This window comes from Syngnathus scovelli, chromosome 5, assembly GCF_024217435.2.
Source record: "Syngnathus scovelli strain Florida chromosome 5, RoL_Ssco_1.2, whole genome shotgun sequence".
In the NCBI taxonomy this organism is placed as follows: domain Eukaryota; kingdom Metazoa; phylum Chordata; class Actinopteri; order Syngnathiformes; family Syngnathidae; genus Syngnathus; species Syngnathus scovelli.
In genome coordinates this window covers 10,732,501-10,754,919 of record NC_090851.1, presented here as the reverse complement: position 1 = coordinate 10,754,919, position 22,419 = coordinate 10,732,501, and the positions used below count along the sequence as shown (strand labels likewise).

The window sequence follows — 22,419 nt, the reverse complement described above, 5'->3', positions numbered from 1 at the left end:
TAATTAAATTTCATGTCAAGGGAAAAAAAAGGGAAACGATTAAAGATTCCAGCCACACACTTGTATTACACATTGCAGGACAATGTTGAACATTCTGAACTGAGCAAGACACTGGGAACATAAAGAACAACAATGTGTACTTTCATTTTTAGTTTAAAAAAAACAAACATTAATAATAGAAAATCATCAACATAAGGCATCAAATTCCTTTTACTTCCAGTCAAGACATGAAATACTAAGGACATTTAAAACAGCTGCTGTGAGACATTACAAATCACATTTAAAAGGCACCTGGTTAAGTGTGATCCCAAACAGTTCAAACAGGTAAGTAATCAACTTTTTTAAGATAAACCTTTATAAAATAAAAATAGGTTATTAAAGCACTAACTAATTGTTACTCCCGCATCATGTGCAAAGGTCCATTTCGGGTTCAATTGTTAGGAACTCGGACTTCTGTCAGCTACAGGAGAGATACGGCCTCCAGGTTCTCTTTTATAATAGTGTCCATAACCACCTGAAAGACCACCTGGATGTTGGAGGTGTCTGTGGCTGTGGTGAAGTGGTGGTAGATGAGCTTACTGGCAGCTGCGTCGAGTGAGACAAAGGTGGCGGTGATAAAGCGGGCAGCCGAATCTACATCATAGTCTGCTCCTGGAAGATATATATATTGGTAATTTAAAAATGTTTTGGGGTTCAAGTCAAGCTTAGATTAGCGCTTGCACGGGTCCGGAAGCCATCCTTTTTTTCCCCCCATCCTCATCAGAAAACAACACAAGCATAGCGGAAACATGCAAACTCCATAGGAAGGCTGGAGCTGGAATTCGAAGAAAGTAGACTGCCATGCCCAGACTAGAACCGATATGAAAATAGTCATAAAAGGTAATGCACGTTTTACAAGGTAACATGTATTGGCAAGTTTAAAACTCGCAATATGACTATTTGTTAAAGTAGCCAGGGTGAATTTAAGAATTTGATGATTTTAATGAGAATTCCCGTAAACATTGTTATGATGAGCTGTCAATTTTTCTAATGAGCGATGGATAGAATTTTTACGTGTTCCAAAGGTAAATATAAAAGGCTTAACCGTTAGACAAACCTTTAAACTGAGGGAGGTAATGACGCAGGTGTCGCCCCGAATATAGAATCTTGTCTTGAAAAAGGTCAATTTTGTTCATGAATAAAATCTGAAAGAAAAAGACCATGCAGAGAAAAGAAAAATCAGCGTTCAAGGTGTTCATCATGAGTCAGAGGTTTTCTCTCAAATGGAAATTAAAAATCAATTTGAAAGACCATCAAACATCAACAGGGACCATATTACATATTCCCACGTGTAGCAAAACAATAACGAAGCAAGCAATGAAAGCAATTCATCAAGTTTTTTAAAAGAGTTTGTCTCTTTACACTGTCGATATGTACGTGCCAGAGTGCCCAAAAGTCACAACACAAGTCTTTGCTTTTTGAATTTCGTTGAAGGTATAGGACAGACACAAGGCCATCGTACGCGTTGCACTTTTTGAGCATCAAAATCTTTTACTTGAAGCCTTTGAACAACATGAAGTCTCCAAAGCATCCAATGAATTGAGCTTGCCGAGTTTCAGTTCAGCCCTCCCATATAGACTTTCACTATAGGTTTCCATGAATGCCTGCATGCAATTGTGGTAGTGGCTAGCCTTCCACTGCCATCGATGGTGTAAAAATGCAGTAGCAGTGAGATCGCCAAAAACTAAACTGCAATCAGGGACCAAAAAAAAGAAAAAGAAGAAAATCTTGCCAGGCGACAATTTTCCAATGAAGCACAAAGGTCAATTAGCGAGCAAAGTAATTTAATGCTTACCAAAACTGCAAACCCTAAGAAGATAAATGCTGATGGCTTCATGACTTTTTGGACACGCTTACGTAGACTAAAAATCACCAACTGGGCCGCAGCGGGCAGGAGTTGATTGTGACGTCAATTAACATGTCGTAGTACCATCAATCGGATGTCGGTTGCAGTGCCGCGCACACACATACACCTTTACGTGTTCTTGATGCTCAAATGAACTCCTGTTCAGACGCCAGGTCTCACGGGAATACATTATCCACTTTGTAGTTGACCAATTAAAATTATGTCAGTGATCAAACCCCCCTAAAAAAGGCCCAGATGAATACGAGGTGTGTCATTACAACTGAGCAGGCCAGAGGAAGACTTAATTGAGGTTACAAATTTTTCCGCCCACATTAAAAAGTATCTTAGTGGTAATGAGCCAGTTAGTCGTGTCACCATGCAAGTCCACACACACACGCACACGCACACACACGCGCACGCGCACACGCACACGCACACGCACACACACACACGCGCGCACACACACACACACACACACACACACACACACACACACACACACACACACACACACACACACACACACACACACACACACACACACACACACACACACACACACACACAATGCCAGCACACAAACCTTTCATTGTCCACTTTCCAAACACAAACAGTTTCTTTAGTTTACACGCTAAAGTGTATTTTTAGTAAGAAATAAAAAAAAGTTACATTTTGGTTTAACTCACAAGAAGCAAACAACCGAGCCGTTCAGATATGATGTTGCTTGGCAAATCTATGTTCCTTGTTTATAAGAGTCTTGGATTGCAGGTTTAAAAAACAACAACAACAACAACAAAGTATAGGGAAGTGTAGGCTTCCCCTCCGTTGACAGACATGTGCACTTTCTTGCAACGTAAATGGATTGCTAAGCTAAGTGGAAAGAATTGAGCAAGCCTGTCACACGATTATCTTAATAGAATAATTTAGCAGACTCCAGAATGGAAAAGCTCATCTTAATTGTAACTTAGTGTTTAATTACAACTGACAGAAGGCTCAAAGGCAGGGGTCACAATGAGCATATGTTCCACCTATATTTTTAACGCTGCCGCACTGCTCAGGCTGAATATCACTTCATCAAAGCCAATTAGTTCATTTGCTCAGGCTGAATATCACTTCATCAAAGCCAATTAGTTCATTTGCTGTGGAAAATTGCGTCTGAGAAAAGGAATGACAAACTCAAATGTGCTTGAAGGTCAAAATTTCCAAGTCTTTGATACAATTTATAATATATTTATTATATATAATTTATAATTTTATATATTTATAATTAATTTATTTACTGTCTTATACTGTATGTACAGTAGCCAGGAAATTTACAACAGTTGAATTGCAATTTGTATGTAGTTGGATGTTTTGGATTTCGACTCAAAAAGTCTGGGTAGTCTTTGTGATCTGAACTACCACGATTCATTCTAAGCATGTGTAACAAAAGCTTTAGAATTATGATAAAAAAAAAAAAAAACTGCTATGAGTAATAACTAATGATAACAACTGAAAAATACACATTGTACGCTTTTTTCCCAGATAAAAAAGAGAACATTTTTGAATGCCAGGTTTTTTTCTAACCTAAGACATTTGGCATCAGAACCTATGACATCAAACAATTTTCTTATATAAGGCGACGGGTGTGGAATAACTTGATTTTTGTCTTTAACGCTCCCTTGTTTGCATCCCTTCATGTTGCGACTGACCATGTTTTTTTCCACGGTAAGCACCCCGAGATTTCAACTTTTGACTTTCTCTCTCTTCTACTTACGTCATCATCCATTCGACAAAGTAAAGAATAGAACGAACATGTAGGGAGCAAAAGTAGTTTCTCACCATGGATGTATTTCGGAAGAAGACATTGTTGCAGATAGAGGAGAAGAGCTTCATGCTCTCCTGCAGACGATTCTACGCAAGAGACACATACTGTCACATGGTGCCATAAGAAAGCCCCATGGTGCAGTGAGCGCATTCATCTTTGAATTGAACAATTATTTGTTTTTGTATCAAACGGTTACCACGGAGGGGTCCTCCACCAGGGTCATGTCATAACCGCTGAGTGACACCACAAAGAGCACGGCCCGAACATCCTCAAAGCAGCCGATCCATTTCCTCCGCTCCGTTCGCTGTCCTCCGACATCATACATCCTACACACACCCAATGGAAAAATCAGGGGAGATCAAAATATAAAGGGGGGAAAAAAAATCTTAAGCATTTTTTTTCTCAATATGGAAATACACACTTAACATACCTGTAAAAGCTGTAAATGTGCCAAGTAAAAGTAAATAGTCACACAGCTTTGAGCTAAAATCTTATTAGTCAACTTTTTAGCAACACGATTCATCCAAGCTTTTTTCTCATATTCTCAGTTTGCAGGCACAAATAAAAGCTTTACCGTTAGATGAAACTATTATTGTCTTGCCATGAAATGAAACAAGCAATCTGATCTCCCAAAAAAGGCTTAAAATGTGAAGATGAAACTAAATAAGCTTAGGGAACAGAACAGATGGAGCTGTAAAACTATTTATTGTGCAGTGGTGGACCCAGGTGCCAATGATTTAGCAAGGTGACTCTCCAAGCTTCTCACAAGAGTCAATACTCAAACGTTTACTATTCAACATTACAAGTGTTGTTTTTTGCTTGTATAAACTGCACTGGTTTCATTCATGTCAATGCGCAGGAATAAAAAACACCATGATGGTGGGGTGAATAAAAAAAGACAAATATGAGGTCAATCTGATTCAATAGCACAAAAAGAAAAAAACAAAAACAAAAGAAAATCAGAGATGAGCACTAGCTGGTCACCAGTTGGTCAGGTGCGCCACCTTTCATTGGAGCATCCTTGGAACTAATGTAGCCGTTTATCAAGAGGGGACAAAAACACAGACACACAGAGGGAAACAAACATTGGATGCCATGCCCATGAGAAAAACAAATTCAGATGGAAATTTTCCAGACACTCATTCAGTCAGTGAAGTTAATAGTGTGCCATGACATAAAGCGAGCTATAGACCCTTTCATGGACTATGCCTCAATGATGTCATGGTGTTAGCTGGAGGCAAAAAAATCAAATAAAAATAACGTTGGAATAACGTTCCTACGTAAAAACTCTCTTAAAATATGCTAGCCATCATTTTCAAGGGAACGTGTTGGTATTTTTACTGATTAATATTCAGATTTATATATTTTTTTATAAAGTAACATACTATCTGCACCAACTGTGCTGAAAACTGTTGTTTATCAGAGTCCTTATGTTTCACTTTCTAATAAACACAGCTTGTAAAAAAAACACCAGCCAACATCGTTGCAAATTTAAAAGTAATAACTTTAATGTGCTAAACTCCCCAAGCAACACCCGGGATTTTGTTCCTAAAGCAAGGTGAGTATGCACATACACACAATGCTGGGTGTAAATTAACCAAACTCATTTATGTATCTCCTCAAGATTTCTGGCAGATAAGAGGTATGGTGTTTGAGAGGGAGGAATCGGAGATTGTCTTGCAACACCACCTGGGACTTTGCTCTCCTTAATTAAATGTGACATTGTTGGTGAGATTGCCAACAATGAGGACATCGATGCCTCACCCACTGCATCACGGACTATGTATATCAACTTCTGTGTGGCGAACATCTACCAACTAACTTCTCCAACAACAAACTATATGTGCTGAAGGTCCTGCTGAACGAGAAGAAGAGAGCTTTCTTATCTGGAGATTGGCAGGAATTGAGAATAGTGCAGAAGGATCTTAAATACAAGATCCGGAAGGGCAAAGAAAGCTTTAGAAGGACGACGGAGGAACAGCTCAAACAAAACAGAGCTTGAGAAGTCTGGCAAAAACATGAATAAAATCTCTGGCCAATTTGAGGACAATGGGAGAGCTACAGTTCCTGCTGGCTGGGGGTGGGTTAGGGGTAGGGACCTGAAACTGTTCTTCAATAGATTTGACCCTGGGTTGTTAACATCAGCCCTTTTCTATGCTGTGGTGTGCTGGGGGAGCAAAAGCACTGTGAGAGAAAAGGGCCAGGATTGACAAGCTGGTACAGAAGGCTGGCTCTCTGCTGGAATATCCTTTGGAGTCTGTGATGGTGGTGGGAGAGAGGAGGTCAGCAAAGCTTACATTCATCATGAACAATCCCCACCACCCTTTAGCACATTTAGCAGACATGTCCACAGCATCCAACAGCTAGGAGGTACCTAGATTTGACAATTTTGGAGTTTCATTTGGAGCCAGACAACCACAAGTATGGTCTGTGCTTCCTGCTCAGAAACTGGCACCATGCGGTCCGATTCACATTTGCCAGAAAATGGCAGAAGCGGCAGATTGGCCACTGGCAGGGCCGTTCTCTTTACAGATGAGAGTGGGTTCACACTGAGTTAATGTGACAATTGTGGGAGATCCAGAGGGATGCTGTGGAGAACATTCTTCTACCAGCATCATCCTTGTGACATTTCAGCAAGTACATACAGGGACATGGAGCCCATCTTGCCACCTCTATCCAACAAATGACACAACGTGATCAAAGCTTTTAAACTGAAATGCTTCAATCATTTAGGTGTTCTCTTCACATTTTTAACAGTGAGTTATACAAACAAAGTCGGGACATTAAACAAAAAGAACATAAAAACAAAGTAAGTACAATTTTTTTTCCAATCTATATTCAATTAAATGCACTAGAAAGACAAGATAATTAATGATCAAGCTTTTCAATGTTTTTTTTTTTTTTTTTTTTTTGCAGACAGTCATTCACTTTGAGTTCTATGTCTGTTCCAAAAAGGGGATACAGCTTTGGACTGCTGGCTGGCCAGTCTACTACTCACATTGATGCTGTGCCCACCCACCAGATCCCTGTGACTCTCCACTTGAGGAACAGATCTCTACAAATATATATATATTTTAAATGCAATATTTATTTTATAATACTGGCTATTTTGTGCACCAAAAAATTAATGCTGAATTATACTAATACAAATATGTCAAAAAGGTGTGATTTTGTTTAACTGATAGGCGGTTATTATCTAAAACAGCCTTACTAAAAATAATTTTAGGTGCAGAGGCTTATGTGAGGTTTCTGTTTGTGGACTTCAGCTCTGCCTTCAACACCATTGTGCCGCAGCGACTCATCTGCAAACTCGACGAGCTGGGCCTCAGAACCTCCCTCTGCAACTGGCTACTGGACTTCCTCTGTCAGAGGCCTCAGGTGGTGCGTGTTGGCGACAAGATCTCCGCCAGCATCACGCTGAGCACGGGGGGCCCCCAGGGCTGCGTGCTCAGTCCATTGCTCTTCACCCTGCTGACGCATGACTGCACTGCGACCTACAGCGACAACCGCATAGTGAAGTTTGCTGACGACACGACTCTGGTGGGTCTCATCACAAAGGGCGACGAAACTCGGTACAGGTCGGAAGTTGACCTTCTGACCATGTGGTGCAGGGACAACAACCTCCTGCTGAACGTAAACAAGACCAAGGAAATCGTTGTTGACTTCCGGAAGGGTCACACAAAACACCTGCCGCTGATCATCGACGGTGCTGTGATGGAGAGGGTGAGCTGCACCAAGTTCCTGGGGGTGCACATCAGTGAGGACCTCTCCTGGTCCGCAAACACCTCGTCATTGGCAAAGAAAGCTCAGCGCCGCCTGTACTTCCTGCGGAAGCTCAGGCGTGCATGTGCTCCTCAGGCAGTCCCGTCTACATTCTACCGTGGCACCATTGAGAGCGTCCTCACCAGTTGCATCGCTGTCTGGGGTGGTAACTGCACTGAACAAAACTTGAAGGCCCTGCAGCGCATAGTGAATACGGCTGGTAAGATTATTGGTGCTTCGCTCCCCTCCCTGAAGGACATTTAACTAACTTCTGATGGCCGATTTGGCCGGAGTTTGTTCTGTTCTCTCTGCCCACCTCCTCCCCGGCTGGGGAGGGGGTTAGGTGGCTCAAAAGCTGATAGCGGCTGGCTGGATTCTCGGGGACCAGTTCGGGATGGGGGAGCTGCGGCTCGGCCCCCTTGAGGACACTGCCAGGACAATCGATGGCACCTCCGACATCCATTTTTTTCATTGATTTTCATATTATGTATTACTTGTGCACTCTCTGCATCCATTACAACCTGGTGATCCTGAAAGGGGGATCCTTCCATCTGTGGTCCCTTCTCAAGGTTTCTCATTTTCCCCTGGCAGGGTTTTTTTGAGTTTTTCCTTGCCCTTTTGGGAGCTTATGATCAGGGGATGCTTTGAGAATAATTGTCAATTTTGGCTATGTGAAGCCCTTTGAGACTGTTTGTAATTTAGGGCTATACAAATAAACTTGACTTGACTTGACATTTACACCTCCCATCTCGCCCGCAAGGCAACCTCGATTGCGAGAGATGTGAGTCACCCGGCTCACTCTTTGTTTGACCTTCTGCCCTCTGGGAAGAGGTACAGGAGCCTGCGCTCCCGCACCACTAGACTCGCCAACAGCTTCTTTCTCCAGGCTGTTAGGACCCTGAACTCGCTACCCCCTTCTGCGTAGCGTGCGGCACTGTTGCGCTATTTTCTGGAATGTCTGCTGTACGCTCACTTGCTCCTTTTTGCTCCTCTTATTTATTTGTTGTGTTATTTATTCATTATTTATTCAGCACGCTGTTGTTTACTTGTTTACTTGATTGTCTGTTGTGGGCCATGTCTTGTCACCGTGGGATAGGGGGGGAACGAAATTTTGGGTTTTTTGGGTGTCTTTGGCATGTGGAGAAATTGACAATAAAGCTGACTTTGACTTTGACTTTTTGTATGCAATAAACATGTCAATGTTATCTGCAAGAGTTTTTTTGAGTGGCATTGTGTAATGTGGCATTAGATAATTGTAAAATATGTACCTATTTGTAAATAACACAAGACGAGGACATCGTTGTTAAACGACCCTAAAACTCAACGTGAAGCGTAATGTGTCGGAAAACTGCAATCATTTGTCACCAAAATGTATGTGGACATTACTAATTATGCCCACATCAACCTTTGAATACTGTATATTACAATGATTACAGAATATTTTGTATTTTACGGAATTTCTTCATTGACCGACACAAAAACATTTAAAAAAGCAGCTTCCATCGATCACAATATCGTGTTGTCTGAGATTATGATTTCGACTCCAAAACGATAAATCTCTCAGCTCCAACGTCTAATTGTGAGTACGCTGAATGAACAGGTTTTTCTTTTAAACATTGACAGAAAAAAGAAATAGTAAAAAATAAAGACAATACAACAATTTGACACATGCTTGTCCACCAAAGACTTAAAACCCATCAAAAATCTATGCGAGTCTGGACGTGTTGCACAAAATATAGCAAGGTAAAGTCAGTTGTAAGAAATGGAGCGTGTGGCTTTTGTGGGCTGGGTAATGTTCTTCAACATAATACACATTAGTGAAGCATAACCGAAAGAACCATAAGTCAGCAGCACCCAGAGACAAACAAACAAGATTTAGATGTCGACTTCAGTAATTGGCTGATAAACTGACTCACGCTACATTGTTTGTAAAAGCAGACCTAATGTGTTTCATTATTATCACTCAATATGAGATGTGGGGATGAGGGACAAGTTATATTGTTGAAGCTTCACAGCCGAGGTAGTCCTCAGGTAGACATTACTAACAACAGAAAGCACATAATTCAATTCGGTTGTAATGCATATCCCGCCCACCACTGCCTGTATGTCTACTCGTCACAATAAAACTACCAATCCGCTCAACTAAATAACACTCGTCCAATTAAAATTAATTTGGAAGATCACTTGTGAGTTTGGGTGGTTGGTTGGTTGGTTGGTTGACGGATAGTGGGTGGGTGGGTGGGTGGGTGGGTGGGTGGATGGATGGATGGATGGATGGATGGATGGATGGATGGATGGATGGATGGATGGATGGATGGATGGATGGATGGATGGATGGATGGATGGATGGATGGATGGATGGATGGATGGATGGATGGATGGATGGATGGATGGATGGATGGATGGATGGATGGATGGATGGATGGATGGATGGATGGATGGATGGATGGATGGATGGATGGATGGATGGATGGATTTGTCTGTTCAAAATGTACATTAAATATCCAATATGACCTTAAACAGCATGTATAAAATGATGTATGTTTGCACTGTTATAAGTCAAATACATTACTGCTATTTTTAATTATTTAAAAAAATGACCACATCAATGGTCTGACATCTGCAGCAGCATTAAAACCAAACATTGTAATTATGACAGGGTTGTTCAACTAAAGCCACAAAGAAATCAAGCTCATTATCTGTCATTCTGTCAAGACCATCAGCAGCTTGAGGAAATGAGTTTAGCCAGTGAGAGAGGGTGAAGAAGCAGGTAGTATTATGTGACACTGGCCCATTGATCAGGAATAAATATGATGATCTGACATCTACCCTCTGCTCCTATACTGATAAGGCCACGACAGAGATGCCTTTGACTTTTTGTGTGCGTGTGTGTATGCATGTGTGGCCGTATTGACTTATTGATGAATAAAGCCACCCATCTCCTTCTTAGATCTGCACATCATCGCAGGGTTGTAGACAGAGATAAGAGTGCCACAGCTCAGAAAGTAGAGTAACTTTGGATGAAAGGTGTTCAGACCTCCTGTCTGACACGTTTGTCCGCCACTGCAATATGTCACATATCGTATAGGTGAATAAAGTATAAGCATTCCACCTGAAAGTGAGGTGCTTGACTTTGAACTGGGTCTCTATCACGCCTGTAGTCCTCAGCCGCACGCGCAGAACGTCCATCTCTGTAGGGATGTAGTCTGGAGACGAGATGCGGCTCATATTTTCAAAGAAACTGGAAAAAAAGGAGAGGGAGGGGAAAGGGGCACAAAAGGTCAAAGACAGAAGAGACATGGGGGACAACAAATAACCTGCAGACAAGCTTTAGATCAAAGAAAAAACTAGGAATAAATTACAAGTGTGTATACGTATGTACAAGGCCATTAGGCCAATGCAGCAGTTTGAGTGTGCAGTGATAAGAGTCAAGCCCCAGGGGGCGCAGTGGCTCCTCATGATGAATATTCACTCTGTGGTTTACCGTCATGATAATCCGAGGCAAACGTTCAAACACAGATTTGCTCGTAACACAATTAGCACAACCAAGTGTGCGTTGTGCCTGCGGAAGTGCGATCCGAATGGAAACAAGCACACATGCGACACACAAGACATCTAAAAGTAGCAGGGCCCACTGTGACATTCTCAACTCGTCATTCTGAATCAGTTTCTTGGAAGGCAAGTCGCATCCTGCTGTTTGGTAAATACAATAACAACATCGCTGGCTTGGATGGTGCTGCGCAACTCAAAGTGATGTTTCTCCATAAAGAGCAATCTCGGCTGAAGACTTCCTCTTGTTGTCTTTTTTTAACTCCTGTCAAATGTACATTTAAAGCCGTGTCTGTCTCGATTTGCTCTCCGCCCTGTGTCGGTTGGTAATTTTCACGCTATACTAAGTTGTTAAATTTAGTTTAAAAGTATTTAGTCACAAACATATTTATTCTGGCGGCACGGCAAGGCACTTGTTCGCATGTCTGCCTCACAGTTCAGAGGGGCCCAAAGGGTCGAGACTTATTTTTAGTGAATGTTAGTATCATATATTTTGTGTTAGTGTACACTAGTTTTTGGGAAAGTCAGAGAAAAATATCACTTGCTAAATTATTTGTAAATTGTTTGGTTCCACTTTAAATGTGAAAAGCAGTAGATTACGCTTGGATTCAGTTGGGTGGTTGAAGATAACGTCCTACAATGGCTCCCTCCAACAAAATAGAACATATTCATATGTGACGTTTCAAAGACAGCTTGAAAATACGTTTAGCGGTGACGCACTTTGCCTTGAAGTCCCTGAAGCTGACTAATCTACGTAAATGCAAAAAGATTCAGGCACAAAGATGCATTTGATAATTTTCTCTGCCTCGGCTGATGTCGGAAGTCATCAAAGACACTATGAAACATTAGGAGTTACATGATGGAAGCTGATTCTCCTTGCCACTGGGACACAGGCAGACACTCACAGACTTCTCAATGAAATGCATTTATAGCTTACTTGAATATTAAACCACTCTTGAGCCAACCACTCATTCATTTTCTACCACTTATCCTGTTTAGCATCTAGCTGGAGCTGGAGTCTGTCCTACTTGACGCTGGGTCTCTGTAGACCCTGGACTGATTCACAGTCAATTTCAGGGCACATGTAGACAAAAAAAAAAAAAAAAGCCTCTTTGACAATATTTCCACGTAAGTGCCACATTAGAGGTATAATATTACAACCAGCTATTTATTCACATGTGCCTTTCATACAGAACCCATTGAGGTGTGACTTTGCCGTGCACATTCGCAGAGCTTTGCCCATTCAGATAATCAGTACAGTATATTTGCGTCAGATTGGTGAGTGTCAGGTGTTGAAGCCCCTTTTTTCAAGACAGCAAAAGTATTGGAGCATCTGACTGTGTTTTGATGCCCAGGTGTGTCCCTTCACAATTGTGTTTTATTCTGACAACTGTGAGCTATCAGCAAGCTGTCCATGGGTGAAAAAAAGAAATTGTGAAGTAGATAGAAGTGGCTAGCAAACATTGCACAGACGTTGTTCATAGCTAATACAACCATCTTGTATGTCATGTAGAAGAAAGAAAGCACCAGTCGAAGTACCAGAGGTCAAATGCTTACTCAAGAAGCAGGACGGAAAACAATGTGATAGCTGTAAATCAAATTCAGAATAGCTTAATAAATACCAATCAAATTAAATGCCAATCAGATTTGAGGAAGGCATTTTTGCAACACCTAAATTGGATGATGGAGAGTCATTTCCTGAAAAAAAAAAACTGACTTTGGCAGAAAAAAAAATTTAAAAAAAGTTAGGTAGTTATGCTATTAGTGGATGTAACCATTATACAAAATTCCGTCACTCAGTCATTCATTTGCGACCTGGGCACCCTTCCGTCACCGTCAATCCATACTTATTCATAATCATCAGAGAAATGGGTGTCCGTCAGCACTTGGGCCACTTAGGGACAATTAACATGGACCCACGTACGTTTTCAGTCTGTCCTTTTCTGAACTTTCTCATCCCTCGTCTGCAAAAGAGGCATCCGTTGGTAAATGTTTTATTCACGTATAATACGGGCTACTATACCGAAAATAGTAGGAGCAGTAGAAAACTTTGGTTGATAGCAAGCCAAAATGGAAAACTGTGTGATGAATGACTTTTTATTTTTTCTTAAGTGCAAGCGTTGAATTGGTATATTAATTTTACCAGACTCTCACTTTACACAAGGATCTGAACTTAAGTACTTAAGTACTTAAGTACAGAGCATGACTAATTGTGCCACCTCTGGTGGCTCTCAGTGGGGGACCAGTGTGGCCTGTCGGGGTAGATAACTTAAGAGCCGCAGCCTCTCGCTGGGTGGCGAATGAGACCAGACAACCTCCCCCAGCTCTGACGTATTTGTGCAATACACGCGCCATCATCTCTACAGTTACCTTTCATTTTGAGTTCTCAACATGCTCCGATCTTCCGCCACAGAGAATTAGAATTAAATTCAAAGTATAGATTTACAAATAAAACACGTTTATGTGTTGCATGCTGTATAAGGTGCCAAATGGCTTATGAGGATGCACACTTTGACCTCCGCCAAATGCACAATGTTAAGCAAGAGGTCATGTTTTGATGACCATTTGTTGTAGAAGTGAGACACGAGCTTTAAAATGTTGGTACAGATCCAGATAAACGTGCAGACTGAGCAATGGCACAATACATTTGGCCATTACATTTGGCTTGTATTGATGCCGAGAGGGTTAGTGAGGTACCAGCCAGCAGATGTTGAAAAGGTTTCTGAGTATGTTCATCATTTTGTAATTCCTGCCACCCAGAGGCCTGGAATGCACTAATAATAATAGCTGCATAGTAACATTTCAGACATTTTTTTTGTTTTGTTTGTCCATGGCATATGGCTGTGCCCTGCTGGGTGCGATTGGAGTTTTTGTTGATCATTACGCTGTAAGATTAATAACCAGTGGCAGCAAGCACATGGCTGAGTAGCAGCCGTAAAGTCCAACTAATTAGACCCCTGCATCTTTGCAGCACAGGGTGTGTGCGTGTGTGTGTTTGCATGCTCAGAGAGCACTTACTACAGCGCTGAGTCGTTGAGCTCATACTCATATCCCCGAGCTACAGCGGCCCGCACCCCGTGGTCAGCCCACAAGCAGGCAAGGGCGTGACTCAAGAAGGGAAAAAAGACCTGATCTTCGTCAAAGCAGCGACCACATGACAGAACTGAGTGGGCGTGCACCTGGAAGAAAAGACACAAATTAGGATATATGAATATATACTGTGGCTGCTCTCTCGACGTACTTTATCGCTATAAAACTGATAAATCAACACGCACACACACGCGTACAAAAACACACACTAGTGGCAATTATTCGAGGAAATTCTTTGATAAACATCTTCTCCCAACAGGATGCGATTAGTGGGTGGAAAGTGTGTGAGCTCCATCATGTTAACACAGGACTTTATAATCAAATGAATCCTCCCAATCAACCCCCTTAGGAATCTTAATGTGACAGTCGTGCATAAAATTGAATGCTGAGAGGTAGGATGGGGCAGTCACAGTAGTGAGATGCTGCTTCTTAGTGGTGAACTGATGTCAGTACAAGAAATAAGTTGCAGTGGAAAAAAAAAAGTACAGAATAGGGTAGCAAATACAACAAAAGCCGTCTACCTTGTTCCTGCTGTTAGCCAGGTTGATGCGGAGGACGCCCATCCCATGGAGAACAAACTTCATGGATGTCAGAAGGTTATCCAACACTGCAGGCTGACATATCAAAACATATTAATAGGCTACAGGCTACAAAAATGATTCATATCAAAAAAATCAACTGGATCAGATGACCTAGGAGTAATGTTAATAATACGAGTTTAAAATTGTACTTTTCTTCATGGTGAAGAATCACCAGCAAATATACGTAACCCCTCTATATTCATTGAATTCCCAGATTTTTTTTTTAATTTTGCATATTCTGCACTGTCAATTTGAAAGTTTCTGTTTTTGAACATGATGCTTTTATGCATCCAATTCATTAATTAAATCAACAAATAATCAACAGAATAATCTATTATTAAAATAATCATCAGTGACAGGCTTCCAGCCTTAATAAATTCAAGGGGAAAACAATTAATAAAGAACATAAACTACTCTCCAGCCTACACAGCTATTCTCATGAACAATTTGGGCAAGTGCCACAGAAACATAACAGTAATTTTGAGCAATCGATGTCGACTACTTGGAATTTTGGTTGTTTTAGCCACGTACACACCCAAACTGACTTTAAACATGACTGTTTAGTAAACTTTTACATGTATGGCTGCTGTCTATCGGCTTTGCTAAGTAGCTAGGTGTAATGCTACTTATTTATACACATCTGTGAAGATGTGATGATGTCAACAAACATTATTGCAATTGGTTGGGTAACAAATTTTATGTCAGACAATCAAAAGTTGCCTTACCTACAGAGTAAATGATACATTCGAGGAAAACTGGAATTCGAATCTATCTGACCCTTGTTTGTCCCTCAGTGTTCGAGGTGAATGTTAACAACAAAGACGGCTGATTTTGATAAAGTGCTGGTTGTTCTGGTTCTTCACAACACTGTTTAACTCCAGCAAACCTTCTTCATAATTGTCTTAATTTATATAAAAGGAATATCTTATCTTCAAAGCATTTCATTCTTTTCACAAAATAATTTCATGCAGAGAGACATTGTCGTATCTTCACGCTGTGCAAATCATGTTGTGTTACGTGAATTTATTTTGAATAATCAAATTAATAAATACGGTTTATAATCTTTTAAATCATGTTTTGCCGTTCAGGGTCTAAATTCCTAGTTAAATGACAAAACTTACACAAGAGCAGTAACTTTCAAAAACTTTGAGCAGACGGTCTCCTGCCAGTGAACGTTAAGCTTTGCATTCCATTCCAATTCTCTCACAGTCTGATGGCTGCTCTCTTGATTGTCCACATGGGAAATGGTTGCAGTTTCAATAAAACGTGCCTCAAGCAACACTACTTCAAATTTAAACATCAATCACTTTTACGAGAACATTGTTGACAATGCTATGATGAGTTAGGTTGCAAATGGAGCGGGAGCACCAATGCGGAGGAACCTCAAAGTTAAACAGTGGAAATCATCATTCAAGTGTGACATTACACAAGATGTATTCAGTTCAGTGCACGTTAATTCCAAAAGTGGGTTGCTTTTGGACCGCTTTTATGGTTCTCTACTGTCAACATTAGAAGTATACAATATGAGCAACGCAATCATTTAAATACAATAGATACGTACATAGATTTATCTTACTGGGTAGCTTCATAATATGTAACTAATGGCATAAGATATAATTATGTCACATAATGGCGATAGAGGAGCATGAAAATCACCAGAGAAGCTTGTCAACACAAAAGTCAAGTCAAAAGTCAAATTCAAGACCTTTTTAAGGGAATTTCCGTTTCATTTAAGACCTCTTATTGATTAAATATAATTATTATGAGCTGGTGATATAAATATTTGAAAGCAATTACACTCATTAAAAGACAAAATATTGCAAATGTATTTAAAGATCAAAAAATAACATTTTCAAGCATCTAGAGCGTGGTGTACGTTGCATCAGTCTCATGCATTCAGGTAATCTAGGCTTAATTCCGCCATCAAACCGAGGAGTACATCATGCTAATTAAAAAAACTATAATATAATATATATAAATATAATATGAACCAAAGATTTTCCAAATGAAGCAAGAATTTCTGCAGTACCAATAATTAGATAAATGGAACTGTCTGAAGTTTGGAATCTGATCTAATAGCTATAACATGGAGTGCCTCTAGGATCAGTCCTTGAACCCTTATGTTTAGCCTGTATATGCTTCTCTTGGCTCAATATTATTCAGAATGTCAATGTTGGCTATCATGGTTATGCAGATGGCACACAGCTACTGTATAGCTTTCAATGTGCCCAAATGACAACAGTTCAGGTCTGGTCTCGTGTCACTGTCTAAAATAATACCAAACATGTCCTTCTACCGAACCAAAACTGAGAAAATTGTTTTTGACAATAAAGAAAATAAAAGAGTGCTCTTAGTAAACACTTGGTGTCACTCCCTTTTAAAAAACACGTTCATTCAGAGCGCTGCAGCTCGGGTTCCGACCAGAACAAAGAGATCAGAACACAGTCCGAAAGGCTTGACACTGGTTTATAGTCAACTGTAGATCCGATTTTAAAATTCTGCGACTGATGTGTAAATCAGAAAATGTGAGGTCTGCAAACTCGGGTGAATTACAGGAGCCCTGAGTCCAAAGTAAATATGGTGAAGCTGCATTTAGCTGCTATGCTGCACACAAATGGAATAGGATGCCAACAGAAGTGAAGTCAGCCACAAGGGAAAATGCTTTCAAATCCAGGTTAAAAACTATGCTTTCTGATGAAGGTCTTTTAAAGCATTTTTGAAATCTACTTTCTTGCACTATACGCTTTCGTTAGTAATTTTGGTCAACTACTTTTTTTTTTGTTTTAGTGATTTTAAATGATGTACTACTTAGCATTATGTGACGCATATTGAGTTATGTTGAAATGCAGAAAGCTGCTTTGCCTTGCCTAAATTTGGAGATTCATGTGTTTTCGGAGAGCAACAATATGAGAAAAAAAAAAAAACATACTTCACAGATAAAAATCTGTCGGAAATTTGTTGGCAGAAACAGTGGATTCCTTGGATGCGTTCATGTTTTTTTTCCTGGCCCCTTCCACCTTTTATTCAATCGACAGTACAGCTTTGCCTCTCCCTCCGTGACTCATGCTTACCTTTCTTTTATGTTCACAACGGTACGCAAACATCAGTAATCCATCTTTGTTGGGTCATTCCGCATGGGTTATCTCTTGAGATCAAAAAACACAAATTAAAGGAAAGATTCTCTCATCCAACCACCACCATGAAAATGAATCTCTCACACACAAAAAAAAAAAAAAAAAAAAAAACAGCATGAAGCCTCAAGTATATTACGCAGTCTAGTAACCTCTATTGGAATCCCTTTTTGCCACCGCACCTTTGCGGGGAACATAGAAGAAAAAAAAGACACCTGGAATCCACCGAGTGTGTATGTGTGAGAAAGACAGTGGAGAGGGGGAACGTCAGCAGTGTCAGCCGCTGTATGCCTCTCAGTAATCCATTCTGGCACACTGAACCACTGTTCTAGTTGTTTGGGTCAGCGTTTTTAACACATAAAAATAAAGAGTTGTCATAGCCTAATATTTATTAACCACACACTGCTGCAGTCGCATATTGAACAAATCAAATAGATCCGCCAATGAAAATACCAACACAATTACTAGCTATACTGCACAAGAGTTCAATGCAATCGTGTGAAAACACATTTGCACATAAGTCCCTTGTTTACACAATGTTGTGTGTACTGGAGTGTTAGTCCACCGGTTTGTGAGTAGTCAAAACAACACACTGGGGCCCTCTGGCTGAATGAAGGATTAGATGAGAAGCAGCCCCCTTGCTCCCCCATTCCAGACATTCGACCTGTCGGTGTCCTCATGTGACACAAAGTCAATAGGACGCATAATCAATGAAATTCAAAACACAAAGGGGATTAACTCCTGTGTAGTTTGAAGTACCTGCTCACTTTAAAGCACGCCAAGTTGACTTCTGATGCGGGATGGTGTGTGCAAGGGTGATCAGAAGTCACCAAAGTGCACATTGGGGATGAGGTTTTTAATCAGAAAAAAATTAATGCTTTCACATGAGAGCGAATCCCAAATGCACAAACAACAGTTTCTTTCTTTTATTTTTTTTACAGCAAGCCTGTACATGTTGACTTTTCTGGGATACAAATTGTACACACCCACTTCAATAGATATTGTACACTTGCAGTAACTGGCAAAACGGCCACCCCCTGAGATGAATTAAAAACGTGAATTTTGCTGCTTAACTCATATTCCACAAACGCAATATTAATCAGAATGCCACTGAGCTCAAAATGTTTTCCCACACTTGATCTAATGCTCAAGTGAAAAGAAAATAATTTTGAGTATTTACTTGATATCCATCTTAAGGTCCATGTACTACTACGATTGGTGCGCACGAGTAGAATGGCTTCAACTGCTTATCAAGGGTACTGAATAAATGTTTGTACTCTACATATAAGTCATTTGAACAATTCAAACCTTTCTACTTGTGCTGTTCCATAAGAGTCTGTGTGCAACCTCTGTGACATCAGTTTTTTGCAATGGTTATGAATCAGAGTGTCCACCTCCGGCCCTCCCTGTGCGGAGTTTGCATGTTCTCCCCGAGCCCGCGTGGGTTTTCTCCGGGCACTCCGGTTTCCTCCCACATCCCAAAAACATGCTTGGTAGGCCGATTGATCACTCCAAATTGTCCCTAGGTGTGAGTGCGAGTGCGAATGGTTGTTTGTCTCTGTGTGCCCTGCGATTGGCTGGCAACCGGTTCAGGGTGTCCCCCGCCTACTGCCCGATGACGGCTGGGATAGGCTCCAGCACGCCCGCGACCCCCGTGGGGACTAAGCTGTTCAGAAAATGGATGGATGGATGGATGGATGGATGAATCAGAGTGCAGTGTTAAATGTTAATTCAATCTCCATTATCCGCCTGTATTGAACCTTTTAGCCTCCATCCAGAGTGGAAAGATATACAGAGAAATGCAGATAGGAAATGACTGGTGGGCCAGAGGATGAGTAAAACACTGCAGGAACGGGGCGGGAACAAGAGGCATGTGACTAAAGATAAGAGTTGATGGAAAATAGAATACAACTGTTTCCGTTCCATAAGTGTTTCCATTGTTATCTACCAATCACAGAGCAAGCAAAAGGGAGGAATAACAAAAGTTTCCAGGTTAACCAGTGAGGGAAGCTATTTAAGTTCCAATTGCCAGACCAAGTGACTGAATATTAAGTTTAAAGAAAAAAAATGCATAACAAAAATATGATGGAAAAGTCACAAAATGTTATAAGTTCCAACTTGGTCAATGCCAGACCAATTGAGGGAAGTTTAAAGGGGAGAGAAGCATACAAAATATATTACAGAGAAGTCATAAAATGTTATTCTCTGATAGTTGCTGACCTTGAAGCTGCTGAGTTCTTGCTTGGTAAATCCATTGCTGTGGATGATCTTCATTTGTTTGACCAAAGTGCTTTTCCCACTTTCTGCCGCACCTGGAAGGCATCGCAAGGTGTATAGTCATTTATAAAAAAGGGTTGTGCTTGGTTCTATAATTTTTGCCAACTCATAGTTGATATTTCTATGGCTGTAATGGCCTCCTCTTTACCACACAATATAAAATAAGAAAAACAACTAAACATTTACAGAGCTTACCTGAAGTTCCTGCATCACATGATTTTAATGCAATTTTAGTGACAGATTTTCCAGAAACCCTAACCCTTTCAATAGTGTTGGGGCGTGTGTGTGTGTCTGTGTGTGTGTGTGTGGGGGGGGGGGTGGGGGGGGGGGGGGGGGTTGCAAGGAGACAGAGGATTGCATGCATGAAAGACAAAACATAGTTGGATGTTTTCTTTTGATGCATCCGTGAGAGGTGATTACTATCAATGAGAAATGACAACGTTCACGCGTCGACGAGTCCACTAGCTGATTAAACTCTTAATGTGTGGTGGGAAATCATTCAGTTTCACTAAAGTGGTCTAAAAATGATCTATGACTACAAATATATATTTTTTTCATCAAGGCCTGGGTATCATAAAAGTCAAGCCCTTGACAACATTTTATTTGACATGAAAGCAAACCATGTCCTTGATTCTTAAACAAATCTGGACTGAATTGCCATATTTAATAAACTGTGATGCACTATTACAACTTAGCATTTGATGGTGTTACCAAACATCTTCTTACAATAACATGAACAATTGTTGAATAGTTGTAATAGTTAAGGAATAGTTTTATCCATTACTTGATTTCAAAACTAGTTCTCCATCAATTTGTTCTGTAGATGTAATCATATGATGAAAAAAAAAAATCATTATTTACAAGGTTATATATAACAACTACCTGAGGAAAATTACTTTGTGGCCCATGACAAAGGTCAGTTGGACACCTACCCCTGCATTGGACGAAACATTTTTACATAATTGGCCTGCTACAGTTTTTGTGACATTTTTGTTTGGTGGTAAGACATGAGATATTTTTCCTATGTAAAATACTGTATGTTCCTTGGCTATATATTTGGTAAAAAGTTATTCAAAAAGCCCAGTGGGCGTGAATGTTTTAAATCCGTTTTTTTCATTGGTCTGTGAGAAGCAGTTGACCAAGTCCTATAAACTCTAACAAGTGGCTGAATAGGGAAATCAGCACAACTAAGATAATAAAAGTTGCTTATTAAAATCAACATCTAGTAAGAGATTTAAAAAAATAATAATACAAGAGATAGTAGTAAAGCCAGAAACGTTGTCAAGTTTGTCTCTCACCTAACAGGAGTATTTTAACCACATTCATCTCCCGCTTGGCACCCTCGTACAGGTCTCTGTCAATCTTGGCACTGAGTGTCCTCGCCTTCTTCTCCTCCTCTGTAACGTCGGTACCGAAACACAGTCCCATCCCGAGCACACATGTCCTCCTCTCGGAGTTGGACTCAAACAAAGTCCTGACTGTGTTTAAACCGAGCGAGTTTGTTCAAACTCAAGCGCATGCTTACAGCTCCTCGACTTTAGCGTGGTTTTTATTGCAAGCCAAACTCACTGGACGCATCGCTCCCGGGTTTTCTCGCTTATTATTTCACCGCAAATCCAAAATATTGCGCTTGTTCACCCCAAACAATCCACAGTTCCTCCCTCTCACTCCAGATGGGAAGGCTCTGAAGTTCGTGGGAAGTGACGTCATCATGGAGCCAATCAGATTTGTCACTTTTATGTGTGTGACAGGAAAGGTCAGCATGCACACGCCCTCCACCCAGGTTGCCATCACGGGTGGGAAAACCACTGGTCAATTTGTCTATTATTTGTACTTACATTTAACTAGAATTCATTTACCAATCATAACGGGGGGAAAATAACTGTTGTAACCGGGTTATATGTTGGTCGTTTGTCTACACGTGTTTTTGTAATTAATAAAAAAAGAAATTTCCCAAAGGTGGGATTTCAACAACAAAAAAAAATATATATATATATATATTATGTAATTCTAAACTTAGTTTATTACATACAGTGACTGGTGTATGTAAAGAACAATGATGATCAGTCTTTGTTCAGTAAAGTGTACTTTTTGGTTTTATGATGGCAACTGATCGTTTCTATGCACCTCTAAAAAGTGACTGATGCGTCATGGGCGTTGTTTTACGCCATTTATCGCCAGTTAATTGATCGTATCTTTATCTCGTGAGTCGGGGCCTCTTTGAACGTTGCAAGCGAAGCATAAAAACTGCAGCATGTCTTGCAGAATGACGCGTTTGGTCTTTGGAATGTGACGGCCTGTCTTCATCGTTTCATGTGGTTGCTTCAGAACACGATG

General features: G+C 40.6%; 1 protein-coding gene across 1 annotated transcript; it reads right to left on the bottom strand.

Annotated features, from left to right (window-relative positions):
• Window positions 1-39: 39 nt before the first annotated feature.
• Window positions 40-21,790, bottom strand: gnav1 (guanine nucleotide binding protein (G protein) alpha v1). The gene is made up of 9 exons (XM_049719887.2): window positions 21,381-21,790; window positions 20,026-20,117; window positions 14,615-14,707; window positions 14,022-14,182; window positions 10,567-10,695; window positions 3,889-4,018; window positions 3,707-3,778; window positions 1,097-1,184; window positions 40-651 (listed from the first exon to the last, which is right to left on the bottom strand). The coding sequence occupies exons 1-9, from the start codon at window positions 21,508-21,510 to the stop codon at window positions 461-463; spliced, it is 1,086 nt and encodes a 361-aa protein (XP_049575844.1). The 5' UTR covers window positions 21,511-21,790; the 3' UTR covers window positions 40-460.
• Window positions 21,791-22,419: the final 629 nt, after the last annotated feature.

Bases quoted from the DNA above. Each gene is read 5' to 3' on its own strand.
- gnav1 (XM_049719887.2), bottom strand. From the start codon at position 21,510: ATGGGACTGTGTTTCGGTACCGACGTTACAGAGGAGGAGAAGAAGGCG. The intron at 20,118-21,380 runs GTGAGAGACAAA...GATGCCTTCCAG, and splicing joins GGTTAAAATACTCCTGTTAG to GTGCGGCAGAAAGTGGGAAA. The intron at 14,183-14,614 runs GTAGACGGCTTT...CTTTTCTTCCAG, and splicing joins TGGCTAACAGCAGGAACAAG to GTGCACGCCCACTCAGTTCT.